This window comes from Folsomia candida, unplaced genomic scaffold (genome assembly GCF_002217175.1).
Source record: "Folsomia candida strain VU population unplaced genomic scaffold, ASM221717v1 Fcan01_Sc001, whole genome shotgun sequence".
In the NCBI taxonomy this organism is placed as follows: domain Eukaryota; kingdom Metazoa; phylum Arthropoda; class Collembola; order Entomobryomorpha; family Isotomidae; genus Folsomia; species Folsomia candida.
Window position 1 is genome coordinate 23,855,242 of NW_019091193.1, and position 16,417 is coordinate 23,871,658.

A 16,417-nucleotide genomic window follows, 5' to 3' on the forward strand; every position below is an offset into this window, starting at 1 on the left:
GTCTAAGAACTTTAGAATGAAAGGATTGCAATTCTTGTTAATATAAAAATCCTCACATGAGAGCAATTATCTCTTTTTATAACTTGCTGCAACATGTCCTTTGATGACTGATATTTTCATAGCTTGCACATTTAGAAAGTTTCCAAATATTAAAAAATTGCTCCACCACTGGAAAGATTATTTTACCCACTACCATGAATAAATTACTTTTTAAACTAGTTTTTACGGCTGAATCACTCCAATCATGCAATATGAATGCCTTTTTAATATTTTAGTCCGTCATCAGGAAGAAGAATCTTAGTCAACAAATTAAACCCATTTATTACTTTGGTATACATTATGTTTCTACTTTGGTATACATTAAGAAATATTATTTGAGCAGTGGGTTAACTTCTAACAAACCATTAAATATGTAACTATATACATACACGTCTAACTCTTTTTTCCATTGACTGATAAGTAATACATTTGCATTTGTTATTTAAATTCTAATAAATAAATAATAAATCAGGTAAGAATGTCTCCACCAAATAATTAATTGTTATTAAAGCTACATTTGTCAACATCAGGTCTACACTTTGGCAACTATTTATTACAATCATTCAATAATTATTCTGACTTCGTTTTCCGGAAGTACGCTTTCCAGAAGAACCGGGCGAATAGAACAAAGTACGAAGCGTACATTGCAAAAGCAAGATGAATGTTGCTTATTGGTCGTCTGCACTCTTGACCAGAGACTGAAATTCGTACATAATTATGACATTTAATTTGTTATCCAAAGCGCACGAGATTAAAAATATATGCTTACGCTTAATATAATAAGTATTAATATTTATGATCACACCGAGGACCATTTGGGCGATTTGGAAGAGTGTGATCGCCATCGGGATATATTTGTAGATTTTTATATGCAAAGCCTGAAATTTGAAAAGTGAGAATAAAAAAGTTTGTTGGCCAGTTTCATGTACATATTGTTACGATTGCAAATTTACCTTAGCTGCATAATAGGTATACATTGTCTGAAATGAGAATAAAATTTTTTAGTGTATACTTTTGACTGTTGCAGACAGTTTCAAAACTCGTATAACTTGCATCATATTTTTTCATATCTACTTTCATAATTTTAAAAGTTTGCTTACCATGTGTACAGCATAGTTCTGAAATAAAAATATAGCAATTTTATCATCATTTTGCTAACAAAGTACTACTTATCGTATTTACAATCCGAGCACGGTACGATGCATAAGTTATTTTGGTTTAGGCTTACAAATTACATATTTACATATGCGATACTGTACTGTAAGGGTCAAGATATCCGTATGGATTATTAATGAATTTCTGCGTTGTTTATTTATCTGACTACATCGCTAGTCCCCATTGTCGCTTTCAGCAAACATTTTCATGGCACAACCGCTTTTACCAAACAATTTGAATTGCCAGCCTGATACTTGTCAACGTTTTAATACTCACCATTGTACAGAACCATCGACTTGAAGGATCATAGGACGAATAAGCGAACCAGCAGTATATGCAGACAGTGATATGATGAAACCAGTGGAGGAAAATAAGCTTCTGTTTCCTCAGGACGATGAAAGCAGTGTCGCCAAACTCCAGGATCTTGGACCAAGCAAACAAGAGTCCCCACAAAGAAGTCGCCACATTATGATTATCCCTGCAGGCAACACAAGTAGTCATTCATTATTTCGGGATACACATTTATATACATACATATACGGACCATTATCACACATTCATAAAACTGTGACATCACAGTTACATACTTGTATCCGTGTAGAATTATTTTCATTGACCATGGCATGCATTTTCAAAGCTAACACAATTTCCTTCATATTTCGAATTAAAATATGTACGAAATATGTGTCACCTAAAAACTTTGACTAAACAAGGATTAAAAAAAAACTTACGCAAAGCATACCGAGCGTTGGAGACCACCAATTGGGGAAACTGTCCATTCATATATTAACTCTTGGATTGAGCGGAGAAATCCCATGCATGAGAACGACGCGAGGATTATATTCCAAACGAGGAGTGTTTTCCGGAGATTGAACCGTTCCCTATTCTTCATCAAGTGTTGGCCCAGAAATATTAAAATCACGTAAATTCCCGACGCATATAAACTAACGTTCCAGTTTCTGTGCATCCAATCATGCCATTTCGCTGCAAACACAGTGGAACATAAACAAAGTGAGTAGCTCAGTCATGAGAGAGACCAAAATGCAAACGTACTGTGGTCATATTTTTCCCATTGATAAATGTGAAGATATCGATCGTCATAATGAGGTTCGACGGGAGGGCCTGCAAAAAGAAGGGATGAAAATTGGCGGTCATAATTCATACTTTTTTTCAACTACATTGCATGTCGTCGAGGTGTTACGCATGCCGCTTCGAAAACAGATCTTTATTAATTTACGAACCATCGTGCCCAGAATCCGGAAATACGATAGGAACTCCGGTCAGGTTATTCACACGCCCCATAACTTTAGAACTGCCAATATCACAGAACTTCACTGACTACTACTCACAATAAGTTATTATTGTCAACCGGATTTGCTCTATTTTTGTCCACAGACAACTCTGGTGGACTGAATATTGAGAAAACTTTGGAAATATAAAAGATCTTCCGTCTTAGTTTCGGGTGGTTTGGCAACTTTGATCTTGTGTACAATTGAAATGTAGGTTTTTGTGTTTCGCTAAGTAGTACGTTGAGATAGATATGTGGATAGGCGTGTGATGATGCAGATGCATGAGACTCATCCTCAACAGTGAGTTAGTAAACCAGTAATATTAAGTATACTTGCCATTCTATGAAATCTCTTCCGTTAATGCAACAACATGTGTTGGGGGTCATGACTAGACACCAAAGCCCAATGTGAACCACGCTATCCAACTGTACATTATTTTATTCCACTGCATGGCTATCGTGTCTTACAGACTTGATGAATTACATATACCATCTTTTGTCGCTCCTACAATGTACAAAGGACCTACATATAAAAAACATCCTGTTATTGGATCACTTCAACGTCTCAAAAAACCATATCAAGTCCCCAATTTTCAACTTTTCATATAGATAAATATCAGAGAGGATGAGCAGGTGTAATTTTTTTGCTATTTTGACTGTAATTTTGATTGTAGATGGATCACCTGTAATATACTTACAATAAAAATTAGAATCACAATCACAAAAAACATTCTCTCCCAAGTTCTCTAATCTGTTTATCGTTCTGAATATTTAAGCTATAAGTATTTTATAAAACTCGAATTTGCTACTGACGCGTGGATTTTATATAGATTAAAATGAATGGATGGAGGGAATGCGATGCATACAGGTGTTCCTGTAATAGGTGTCCTAGTGATGCTATAATGTAGGTGGAAAAAGATTGCATTGTAGTTCATCATCATGGCATGCATAGAGACCTACATATGTGCACAGAGAAGGAATATATGTCGGTCTCGCTTATTTAAGCAGCTATCCGCGTAGTCTAGGTCTGGCTGGGCATAAGCCGGTTTATCTCGTGAATCTGTGAGAATCTTTGGTTACGGTAGGCTACGAGTTGCGAGAGGTTCATTGTGTGACCAAGTGGATTTGAGGTTTTGTTCCTTTGGGCGCTGATAAATATGTTGGCTGTTTGTGAAGATGCGTTGCTCGGTTGCAAATTCCGTCGTAATCATCTCAAGTTGCTTTTAATTCCTCTCTTGAACTCAGAACCAAGTTAGCAAGGCAGTCATCTCATCCCCATTGCGAATTTGCGACATATGTATGTACTTACAAGCGTTCAAAGTCCCCGTTTTTTAATACCCCCAAGTAGAAGCTTAACATATGTATGGAGCTTATACACCTTGTTGAGTTTATTATTGAAAGTGACGCCGTGATGAAACTTTATTTCTTATCTGCAAGACATACTTTGTCAAGTTTTAAAAACTTGTATCCTTCTCAATCATGTACATATATAATTTACAGATTTTTTAGAAAATGATATGCATATTGTGTCAATGATTCATTTAGTGTCTTGCCATATACATTTGCATATGCATGCGTACTGATTTTGTGGTATTAAATCTCCTATATATATATATACGGAGATTTAATACGACAAAAGCAGAACGTGACACTTACAGGGCATGTAATCTTGAGCATTTTACTATTGCGAGATCTCAAGATTTCGATACTGGAGTAACTTACTAACATCGATATCGAAATTTCGAGATTGTGTACTTGCATTCCCATGATGTGAGACTCTAAGCAACAAGCCACTAATTCTTGGTGGTACGAAAGCGATGAAATAATAAGTCAAGTACATCTCATGTCAATCTCTTATTGACACCAAATGCTCAATCTCATAAACATACTTCATATGCTTTTGGTGACCAAGGAGAGTGATATGTCATCACTTTTGTAGTCATTTTCGTCTAAGACACATAGAATGCAACCAGTTCATTCTATGAAATTTTTACTATTGAAAGTCCCCATATTCTTAGTTTGTCATAAAAAATAGTTTAGTTTTTAAAAACCAAAAATCCAATAATTTAAGCCGATCTTGAGAACGCTATGCCACCAGGGTGAAAGTCCTATATTACAAAGTGAGGAACGAGTACGGCTTAATAATGCCGTGGCGTTTCTCTCCCGAATCTCGCATTCAACAGCAGAACCAGCATATGAATTGAGTCATTACTCCTTTCTCATCTTTATATGTGGAAATATGGACAATTCATTCTGAGAGCTGCTGATGTAATAAAAGCACATAAAACTGCTCACGAAGCGTAGGCGCGTGTATAAGCATGGATGTTCCAACCCTATAAATATATTAGACGTCCATCAGTATACGAAATCGTTTGCTAATAATGCGCCATGAATTATGTAACAGCAGCCCCCTGGGACGAGCCAAACTCGGATTCTTGTAATTGCACACCGAGAATAGTAAAAATGGGAGAAAGTTTGAAATAAACGTTTCCATTACTTGTCCACCCCATCATCACATGCTCGGAATGAAAGAGGGCTAATCATCGTGACCTATCCTACCTGATCGCACGCAGGAGATGTGTGTACACTTATTTCGAACGAGGGAATCGAATATGCTCTCGTTAAAGTTTGTCTCCTCCACTTACGATGATCATAATAAGCTTAGAAACGAGCCATAAGCATTGAGAGCTGCAGTTCAGATCTTCATAGATAACAAAAACACTTTTCCTTGTACATATAGTCAAGAACTTCGTATAATACATTCCATCAAGAACATTATTACCCTTGTTCGTTCTGAAGATGATGGAAACCCGAGAACTATTTCGTGAGCTAAACTATTCCCGATGTGAATACATATTTGAAAGTAATATCCAAACTAAAGAACCAAACTATTAAATAAATTGAGGAAGTTTTTGCTTGAAATGATTAATTTGAGCAGACATACGATACGAACATGTATGTGGTTCCATTTCGGAGTAGAATTATGTATGCGATCGACTACTATACGAAATACTATTATCAAGTTTGATTAAAATGATGAACCAAATAAATACAATTGGACAGTAATTGCACGACCCAGATTTCTAATCACAAGTGATCAGTGATTAATTTGACGCTGTAGCTACTTAATCTGAAACAACCAAACACTAATGAACCCCCAACAACCCACCCACACGTTGGGAACTGGAAATTCGGATAATCAGCTAGTCCTACGTAAAATAGGAGCAAACAGTCAAACACAGGTGCATACATACACATCCATGTTGTTGTTACTTTATATTGGAGCTTAATTTATTTTTCCTGCAAAATAGCATTTATTTCAGTATGATCATCAATGAAAATGAATTCAGAAGAATCAAATTGGTTTTAAAGTGATGTTTATATGTATGTATGAGTGAACTTCATAATATGCTCGTTCGTTTAAATCTTAGACTTTGGACTGTTTTATTGCTCCTTCAATTACAATAATTTAATTAATTTCTAGATTGGATCAGATTTACGTCTTTCCCATGAATGCTGATTGGGTCAGATCTACATACGCTATAGACGCACGAGCGACGCTACAGGCACTTGGTGTGTAAATGGTACGGGCAAAGAGTAGACGCCGCATTTCTTCACGAATGCTGAAAATGTTCGACATTAAATTTTGATGACGGAGCATTTTAATATCTTCCACTGCTCTGCTGCGGACGCCAACCGAAGCCACCGAAACCAATTCCGTTGGGGTTGCCTGTACGACGAGGAGAATAGATATTTACCTCTTAGTTACCGCTATTATTATCAACTAAACCCACATCTCCCCTCCTTTGCCAACTTAGAACCACATGCATACAAAGGGCTCAAATTGTTATTGCAATAAAGCGTAACTCCTGCGTCTCATACATACCTGGGAAAGCAGAGCTAGGCGAATATCGTTGCCGTGGGCTGTTGAATCCTTCCGAAGCGAGTGGTGCTACCAGGGAACTGGAACAATGTTTAGAAACCCATATCATCCTCGCTTTTATTGCGGAAAAATTACGAAACAACGCCAAACCTTAATTCCGGCTACTACACAATTTAATCTTGTATAAACTTTACGTAATCCTCTTTTTCCTATATAATAAATACTATGATCCAGTATCGAATTGGACACTGGATCAGATACTCAAGGACAAGGGGGCAATCGTACACTTACCTCCCTGCGTAGCCATTGGCACTTGCGTCCTGTCCCACGCTACCCGCACCAGTAAAACCTTGTTGGTCAACTCCGTACGGACGATCGTTTCCAGCCTCCGTGTTCTGAAGAAGGACGCAAACGACGGCAACGAGTGTCAAAAACTTCATTGTTGGAAATGTCACCAATGATCGGATTCTCGTCACCCCACGATGAAATATAGTTGACAAGGCAGCTTTCCATTTTCGTCCTTATATTTATAAGTTTAACCACCCATGAGTTTCTGTGTAAAGTACGTAATGTGTTGTGTAACCCAAAGTAAGTTCTTGAATTGCCATTTATTGATGAAATTTAATTATATGTGCGTACTTTAAAGAAATGGAGCTTGCTGTTTAGTTGAATTGGGTGAGAATTCAATGGATTGCATCAATCATTGAAAAGATCGACTACATGACATTACTCTACACGTTTGCACGGTATAAAGAGGTTTATTGTAAGTTCACAATGCCTCGTTCGCACACACATACTCGCTAATCTATTATAGACGTAATTACATGTTGCTGTTGCACTCCCGACTGACGCCCACCATGTTTTATTCTGCAATGAAACCTGCCAATCCCAGTGTTTTCGTCGAGTAATCCTTGTTATTCACTTAATTAAAGCTTGTTTTGACTAACTATTGTTAAAATCCACATATTTACCATTCGATGAAACCATGTTGGTGCCTGCCTCGTGGAACAAATTGGAGGTGGAGATGAAGCCCCTCATTTCACTTTCCTTTCACGTATTTATTAATCTCGAGCAACGGTGAAAATGATTTTGTTCGGAGGACAGGAGCATTCGGTGACCTGGTGGAATCCAGTGCAGACTTTGACATATTAGTTCAATGTGTGGTTTACTGGAAACAAAGCTGGGATTTTGTACCAGGAGGACATGCATGCGGTCGAGTGTTATTTGTCTTGTGATGTTTAATTGACATTTCATACCACTTCAAAGTGGATTTTGATTTGTTTCCGTTGTAAGATAATACTGAGAGACGCCTGTGTGGTTACCTCCTGCTCGACTCGATCTACAATTTTTGACCCGCATGACCTCACGCCAGCAGCGGTCGTGTCACTCATGCCAAAATGTAACTAACTCACTGAAATTTGACTGAGGCTGGGAATTTTAAAGTTCCGCAAGTAATAACCAAGTATCATATTTATATGCACAATGACTTTTGATATTATACAGTGAAATTCATCCTTTATACAGTTTAGAAAAACAGTGGGATTAAAATACACAAAATGAACTATTTTATTAGATTTTGTGAAGCAGGTTCGATTTTAAGCAACCATGCAAATATACATAAATACATAAAGTTGGGATACACATGGTCGTTCAAAGTACATGGCCAATTTATGCCACTGTTGACAAATGTAAAATACGAAATTTTTGATTCAAGAGTTGGGTAGATACTAGTTAATAAGCAGTACTATTTATAAAGCATGGTCAACTACTCAGATGCAGATCTACATAAAAGTAAGTATGTACAATAGTAGAACTTCGTTTTAACTAGTCATGTTTATCATCATCAGACCAATCTGAATCGCCGACGTCTTCATCGGTATCGACAGTCTTTCCCATTTCCGTCTTTTCAACATCCTGTTGTTCCTCCAGCTCTTGTTGTCGCTTCAGTGGCGCCTTGGGCCTCATCGATGTAAGGAAACGAGAAGCAATGATTGCAGCCATTCTGGATGTCATTTCTTTCCCAGAGCGCTTGACCTTGGTTTTCTCACTTTTTGTGGTCATTCCATCTGGATCCACGCTTTCTTCACTGCTACTCAAAGTCGCCCCTGGACTTGTTTCAGGCAAAATGGGATACACGGGAGGTCTCAGCTCCAATGGCAGAACTTCTCTCGAAGAACTTGCCGGAACTTGCCCATAATTCCTCAGATTCCTTTCATCATCCGTCGAGGAGGATGCTTTTTTATCAATTTCAATCGCAATATTACGTGCAATGGGACCAATTCTACATTTTGGTGCGGATGTGTCTGGCAGGTTGGAACCCTCGCGTAGATCATCACCATCACCATCCAAATAGTCTTTCAGCTCATCCACGCTGCTGCTGGTGCTGGCGAGGCTCTCATGACGAAGGTCTTGTGCAGGGTCAAAGTCTGCAAATCTTTTTCGGAGCGTGGGGCTGATTACGCAACTGTTGACAGTTGGCGAATGGTGTTGTGAAGGCGGTGGAGGTGATAGCTGCTGATCGGAGGAGTCTCCTGTCATCATTGAAATGTCGAGCTCAAGGCTGATGTGATTTGGAGACCCAGGAACGTAGGGTGTAGGAGGGTAGCTTGTCATAAGGTCAATAGATCTGTCCAATTCAACTTCCAGCTCCGTCGTCCCCTTCGACCCCCTGGAAAGGTATTGGCCCATTTTTGTCCCGAGTGGAAATATCTGGAAATTGTCATTCCAAACATTTTACACGTTTTGGGTATGTTCATCTTGTATGCATACATTTTTGATTGTTTGTCACACACAGGTTTGTTTGTAAGTACTTTAATTTCCTGTATTCCAATTTGTGAGACACAACTTTAATCCTGACGGAATTATTCTTTAGATATGTAATTCATTTCCGCTTTATTCATTAGCTGATTTGAAATGATTGCAATGGATGACTGCGTAATGCGCTCGACTTGAGCCGATCATTTTGTTGAAGTACAAAAACAATTTTATAAAGTGGTCTCCCGACACGTTTTGCACCAACCAAAATAATTATTCATTGACAATTGTCTTGTTCAAGGAACTCGAATGACTCGAAACTCTTTATACTTTTCAAGCATGTAGTGTATTTATCCAATGAAACGTACATATGAATATGATTCGCTGAAGTAATAGATTTGAAATATTTACTAAAGCATATCTGAGCAATGATTTTCCATTAAATAATTCATCCGTGGTCGGTCTCACCTGCTTCATGGTTTCGATAAGCTTGGGCTCCTCCTTCACTTTAATGATGACTTCACCTTCCACAAGTGACGTGGAATCAGTGCTGCCTTCGGACTCTTTTGCGGCCTGGGCGGCAGTGGCAGCCGCAGCCCTTGCTTTTTTAAGATTCTCTTTCATCAGTTTCCTATAAGAACATTGGTTCGTATTATTATGATCATCCGCTCAAAATGTGCTCCATTTTATACACTCCTATTCTCAACACATTTCTACGAGCTCGAGTTCCATTATGGAATTGCAGTTGGGTTGGAAAAGTGAGCAGTATTTGGGAAAGCAAAGCTACTCGTGTTTGGCTTTCTTTTACTCACTTTGCTTTCTTTTTGATGATTTCTTGGGATGTCGGATAGTCTCTAATAGCGTCCTCCAAACCATCTTTGTGTAGCACGAACAGATTAGCGAAGCCTGCTGCCCTATAACAACCAAGTATTCAGGGGTGAAATAGAACCCCATTCTATGACCCCCATTCTCATATATGATCCTTAGTCATGAATGTGTGTATGTCGGTGCAGTCAGGTGCACAACGGAAATGTGCGGGGCTTAAAGCTAATCTTCATAAACATTAAGTTGGATCCCGCAGAACGTCCAAGACAGACATTTTTGGCGGATTTTTTTAGTGCACTGCACATGTAGTCCATCCAGTGCAACCAATTCACACATAAGTATCCGCTCAAAGTTGAGCTACCTCATATTTCTCAGCTCCAGAGAAAACAATTATTTCATCATCATAATACTGGAAATAAATCATGCAAAATTGTGCAAATTAAAAAAAATTCAATATTTGAGATGAATGACCTATTCGTGAATGAATGAATGCATTTGTCGTGCATTTACCCGGGGATCGTTATACAGAGAAAATGTTTATTTTCTGTCTGACCACAGTCTGACCCTGTTTAGTTATTTACTTACTAAATACAACTCACCTCACGTCCGCAGTCCGCTTGTTCATACCCCCAATTCCCAGAAGAGCTATTTCCCCAAAGACGGATCCCTCGCCTAAAGTGACCAAAATTTGGGTCCCAGTCGGTCCCCCAATGACGTGGATCTTTCCGCTCTGAATGATGAACATTTCTCGTCCCACCTCCCCCTTCAATTCAACAAGCTGTATACTTGCATAAACGGTAATAATCTATCATATATCAACCTTTTTGCAAATGAAGTCGCCAGGCAGAAATATTATTGACTTCAACTTCACAACTAAATCTCTCAAGAAGGGAACCTCGCAGTGATGGAACAACTTCACTTTGCTCAACGTTTCAACCTGCACTTAAAAAAACATTACAGGAAAACGATCAAACAAATATTGGAATCAAAATTACATACGTGCAGATCTAACGCCACATCGGTTCGCATCTTATCCGGAAGAAGATCTAGTATTTTGCTTTCATCTGCAAAAGTAAAACTCTGATTAGAGCGAAGCGAAAATTCTTACGTCCATTCATTCAACCGTGCTCTCCAAGTCTCTACGCAGGTATTGCACAAATAAAAGTTTTATTGATTGTTTCACCAAAGTGGGTTTTCAATCTTTAAGATGAACCCTGTAAGATGAGCCCAGGCAGCAACCATCATGCGGCTGTCCGAGCTTAAACTAGAGCATTAAATGATTTATGGTGATGGTTGAGAAAATCCGACGGGAATCAATATTTAACGCGCCATCGTGGTGGTACATGCATACACGCGGTATAAATACGTGTACGTAAGAGGACGACAAAGCCACGAAGGTCACCAACGTTCGAATGGCTGGCTGGGCATACATAGTTGTCCAAAGTGCTGAAGATGCACCCCATTCAAACTCCTTTATTCGATATCTTTGAAAACTTTTTCAAGGCTGGATATCAACAAGCGATGCGGTTTTTCTGCGATTGCAATCTGGGCTTGAACCCATTTTTCGGAATCACTACTATTAGCGTTCTCCTTCTCCCTCCCATTAAGCAGTTCATGTCTCATTCTTATCGATTCTTGTCTAGTTATGACATTGAAAATTGCGTGACTAAGACGGTTTTCTCATTCCATCCCTAACTTTCTAATGCATTATAAACGTTACCAAATCAACATGAGCTGCAAGCATATTAAATTTGAGTGAGCATATATTTTCAAGTTCTGGTCACTGTATGCAGTGAGTCAATTTTCCTAATTTCACATCCAAAATACGGCATCTATTGCATATACCATGCATACAATGCATACATATGTACATGCATCATCCAGGACTTTTCAAGGTTCATATAAGGACGAGCACATACTCCAGATATGATTAGCACACACATACGTAAAATAATTCAACAAAATTGCGCTATCTGATACAGAAGGACATATATCAGAGAGAAAGTGACATGCGAGCTTTCCGCTGAAATGACAATGAGCTCGTTAATCCAAGCACATATGTGCATACCCAAAGTTTTCTGCTGCTCCCAAGTGTAGGAAAGCCACAGCTTGACTTTATTTTGCAACTTCTTGTGCACACCCAGACGATGCAGGTAGCTCACTGCAGCAAAGACAGACGCCCGGTAATCATTTTGGTTTTTGGTTGCAGTTGCGATGATATCCCGAACCTTAAAAAAACAAGATAAGAGTTTCTTCACTCCAAGCTTGCACAAATGACAATCCAATAATTTTTTCCGTTATACAGAATTATGCACTGTCACGCACGCACGCACGCAAATATAAACGGACTTAAAACCTTGTCTGTATGTACAGTGTCATTAGCAGAAAAGACGTATTTCTTTAGACCTACCTCGTATACAAGCATGTTCACATTTGCAATATTACTTTCCTGACATTAGTTTCGGATTAGCTTGCACCCACCTGACCAATGAGAATGGCGGTGACGAAGACTCCACTCAACCAAGCAAATGTCATGTACATGTACTCCATTTTGTTATCAGGCCTCGGGTTCTTCCCAATGCTGGTGGCCGTTTTTGTCGCAAAGTAAAAGCACCGGATGTACCTGGAACACGGGGGATGATCTTACAGTGAGTGACAGTTATTTTTACCCTTCAGCAGTAGGCAACAAACTTGTTGAAAGCACAGCACACACATACACGAGCCCCCACACTTTGTCTCGTGTTACTTGTTTTGCTGACACGAGGAGAGAAAGCGAAAAGAAGAGATTGAAAAAGGAGAGAAAGCAGGAGCAACGACGGAAACAATGTTTATACATAAGATGTCAGAGAATGCTATATATAACTTGTTGTGAAATGGACTGGCTTCGAGTTTCCATTGACATTATTGACAATTCCTTTGATTGTCGGTGAAAGTCAAGTGCAACAAAACAAAAGAAGACGAGGGCTTTTATGCCCTTGTGAGTATTATGGGATGAGTTGAAATCAAGTTTAAGAGAACCTGCCTCCTCATTTCATTTATAAAAATGTGCCTTTGGAAAAAAGAGCAAAAAGAGCTCTTCAAAAGTCTGAACCTTCTCGGCTCTCGTCGCACATTAGATTATCTCTCTTTTACGAGATTCGTTACAAATGGATTCATTTTTTAACCTTGTTGGCGTTAATTTAGAGCTAAAATTTTTGAAGTGATCACTAGAAGCGACAAGAGCATTGTAATGTTCTGGAAAAAGTGAGGGCATCAAGTTCAGTGCAACTTGCAAGGTTACTTATTCACGGTTGAGAATGCTTCTTACGCGCTTCCCTCTTTGCCAGCACAAAATGTCCAAGTGGTGGAGCAGAGTCCTTCAAACTTTGAAAGTCCGTAGTACACGCAGGCATTGGCGTGTATCATATAAACCATGTAAATCAGCGTCTTCGTTATCCGTGCAGAATGAGGGGAAGCCAAAATAGTGTCGAACCTTTGAAATAGCTCCCAATACGTGTCAATCTGAAATTGAATTAACGCCTACAGTCATACATGCACGCGCAAAGAGAGTGCAGGATTTCGTAACTAACGTGGCTGCAAATAAATTAATTTGGCGAATGTGAGGTACGTACATAACTGTGTGCATTCGTATGTGGGAGCAGTAACAAAGGTTACCAAGAGCTCCTTCGTATGGCATCACATTCTTTTGTCAAGATTGTTTACGAGTCATGAATTCCTACTCATTTTCGAAACCTTTGCTTAATTCGTGTTTGGTTACATGGGTGATGACGATGACGTGATTTATCTTGTGTAACCATACTTTTAGTCATATTCAATTATCGTCATCAAAAGTTCGAACTTATCGTCGTTAACATAATATACTTTGAGATAGATTCGGGAAATGAAATCAACTTTCCGTATGTACAATGTCAAAAATAGACCTCACTTACGTTACGCAGGTACTTGACAAAAATGATGGAATCCTGTTGTTCCAAAGTTATGAAAGTGATAGCATTTTTTATATAATGTAGGTTTCCAATGCGGCAGAATAATCGTGTACTCTGCACTAGTTGAGATTAACCAATGAACCTTTAACATATAGATATAAGTACCTTTAACATACGTGGGATCCTGAGCAGGGGGTAGTTTCCGAATGTGATGGCTACCAAAATATCGGCTGGGAATAAAGACGTCAAGTCGATCTAGAAATATAAACTGGATGATACAAAAAATCCTCTGTATCAAATGTTGCTCCAAGTCCCAGGAGATGTTTGATTTAAAATTGCATTCCACCAAATTGATCTCCTCCTCAATTTCTTTGAACATTGTAAACATTGTCGTCATAACTCAACCCTTTTCCGTACATTGGCCCAAAGTAAGACCGTCATACAAAGCTGAATTAAGTATTTTTTACAAAGGAAATGCAGTTGGGCAAAAATAATCCGTGGTCACTCATTGAGGGTATTCATTATTTCTTCGTATCCTTAGTATTCTTCGTATCGTAAAATAACTTACGAAGCTTACGAGATTTTGTAAGCGTCGTAAGATTTTGTCATCGAAAATCACGTTACTACGCTTACGATTTTTACTAAGCTTGACCCCTTGTTTTTTCTTCGTAAACTATTTTACGATACGATGGATACGAAGAAATAATGAATACCCTCATTGTATTTTGGGCTCTCATTTTTACTGAAAACATCAAAAACCTACCCGTGCTTATGATTATAGTTCGAAGAAATGTATTACAGAATGGAGAAATTCCCATCGAACTGGTAGATCTTGATCTTGTTCGTATCATAATCATGTATCTTCTGCCAAATGGAGCAAAGTTTGAAAGAGGTGGAAAGTGCAAAATTTGATTTTCTTACTTTAAATTGTAAAGTTTCAAAGTAGCTTTTCCTCGTTTCCACTGGATCCTTGATCCAAAAGCCCTCTCGAAGAAACTTCCTGTGAGACTTGAACGCGATTATATCAATGACATAGACGAGGTCCGCAATAAAGTCAAAGTACTGCCAGATGTGAACATTCTCCTTGGTTTGATACGGAAATACGGCTCGAAGAGGAATGACCGCAGCATTATACATGAAGCAAACAGACACCACCATTAGCCACCAAATGTAGGCCCAACCTGCGATAAGTCACACCATTCTTATTTACCAATATGTCAAATTATACTCAAATTTCCCCTTAAACTTGTGGATACTCAAAGTTTAACAAAGTTTGATAGACACGAACGCGTCGTTTCGTTACTGGAAGAAGGAAGGAAGGAAGGAAACGAATGTAGACTAGCAAAAATAGAAACAAGGACTTGCCATCCGCATCCAGAATGTAGCTACAAGTGACGAAATTCAGCATTATCCTGAGTTTTCTTGTGCAACTTCCTTTCATCCGCTCAGCAATGGACTTCCGACGACTTTCTCCTTCAAATTCTGACCCTGGAGAACAAACTTCTCGCAGTCGGCCCAACAGATCATCCTCGCCCACCGCCAAGTCATCTATTGTGCAATATAAAACGCTCACTGTAACTTCATAACTATGCTGAAGGTTTAAATGCCAATTAATATAAACTTCAATTATACTCGTTCTGAACACTTCTCTACGCGGATTAGAGCGAGTGACTGCCGGTGAAAGTTTTTGGAATTTGAACCAGGAATTTGGAAGTTAAAACGCCCCGCTGTCTCATAAATTAATTAAATCGTCATTGTCCTGATGAAGTGCTGTGAATCTCGTGAACCACTTCAGCCTGAAGTGGAGACCTGTGTCCTTTTAACTCCTTTTATGCAATCAATGCTAGTAAACTGTTGACTGCTCTTTTGCTGCTCCTGGAGATTGCCCTTGCTGGCCAGCCAAGTTGGCTCTCATTTATTGGGTCATATAAATAAATATGGGACGTGCTCCTATCACGAGCTCCAGAAAACGAAATTCAGATTCACGTACTCCCTCCATTTTATCAAAGACTGCACTGAAAAAGTGCAGGGACAGCGTCAATTCAAATCCTTTTACAACTGTACCATTACAAAAAATTAGTACTATTTAATATGAAAAAGTCTAAACCACAACAAAATACCTAGAGCAGAATTGAACAGAAATCATTTGAGAAATCTGAGAAAACTGTGCCATTTCACATGTCTCCGAAGAAGGGGGATAATTACACTGACATTAAACAAGAGGTTTTCCCTGAAATCACCCTCAGTCACGCGTACACGTACACATGTATGAAAGTAGGAACAAACGAACCTTCAGAGTCCGATGGTGTCGGTGGTTTAGCGATTTTTTCCTTGGTTCTCTTGGTCCGAGCGGAGAAAGCTGATACGAGATTTTTTAATCGATGCTCCAATTCTTCGGCCGCCTCAACCCCCATCCTGCACAGGTATCCACATTTTAAACTCGTCAAAAACAGACGGAATAAGTCTGCGGCTTAGGATTAATGGTTCTGCTAAAAGGGATGTGAAAGTACTTTGGTTTTGTAACACGCCAATGGATGATTGTACTTA

General features: G+C 38.9%; 2 protein-coding genes across 2 annotated transcripts; both read right to left on the reverse strand.

The window, feature by feature from the left end:
• Nucleotides 1–295: 295 nt before the first annotated feature.
• Nucleotides 296–2,859, reverse strand: LOC110842476 (elongation of very long chain fatty acids protein 6). The gene is made up of 8 exons (XM_022088221.2): nt 2,436–2,859; nt 2,248–2,316; nt 1,926–2,178; nt 1,471–1,672; nt 1,140–1,157; nt 993–1,019; nt 809–917; nt 296–737 (listed from the first exon to the last, which is right to left on the reverse strand). Exons 1-8 carry the CDS (start codon nt 2,494–2,496, stop codon nt 610–612), a joined length of 867 nt encoding a protein of 288 aa, XP_021943913.1. The 5' UTR covers nt 2,497–2,859; the 3' UTR covers nt 296–609.
• Nucleotides 2,860–5,897: 3,038 nt separating this feature from the next.
• LOC110844820 (cyclic nucleotide-gated cation channel beta-3) lies at nt 5,898–16,417 on the reverse strand. Its single transcript, XM_035851062.1, has 15 exons — nt 16,161–16,417; nt 15,236–15,418; nt 14,792–15,051; nt 14,036–14,125; nt 13,252–13,445; nt 12,426–12,567; nt 12,013–12,172; nt 10,944–11,008; nt 10,765–10,881; nt 10,544–10,707; nt 9,932–10,033; nt 9,588–9,750; nt 6,657–9,074; nt 6,369–6,445; nt 5,898–6,212 (listed from the first exon to the last, which is right to left on the reverse strand). The coding sequence occupies exons 1-13, from the start codon at nt 16,282–16,284 to the stop codon at nt 8,190–8,192; spliced, it is 2,649 nt and encodes an 882-aa protein (XP_035706955.1). The 5' UTR covers nt 16,285–16,417; the 3' UTR covers nt 5,898–6,212; nt 6,369–6,445; nt 6,657–8,189.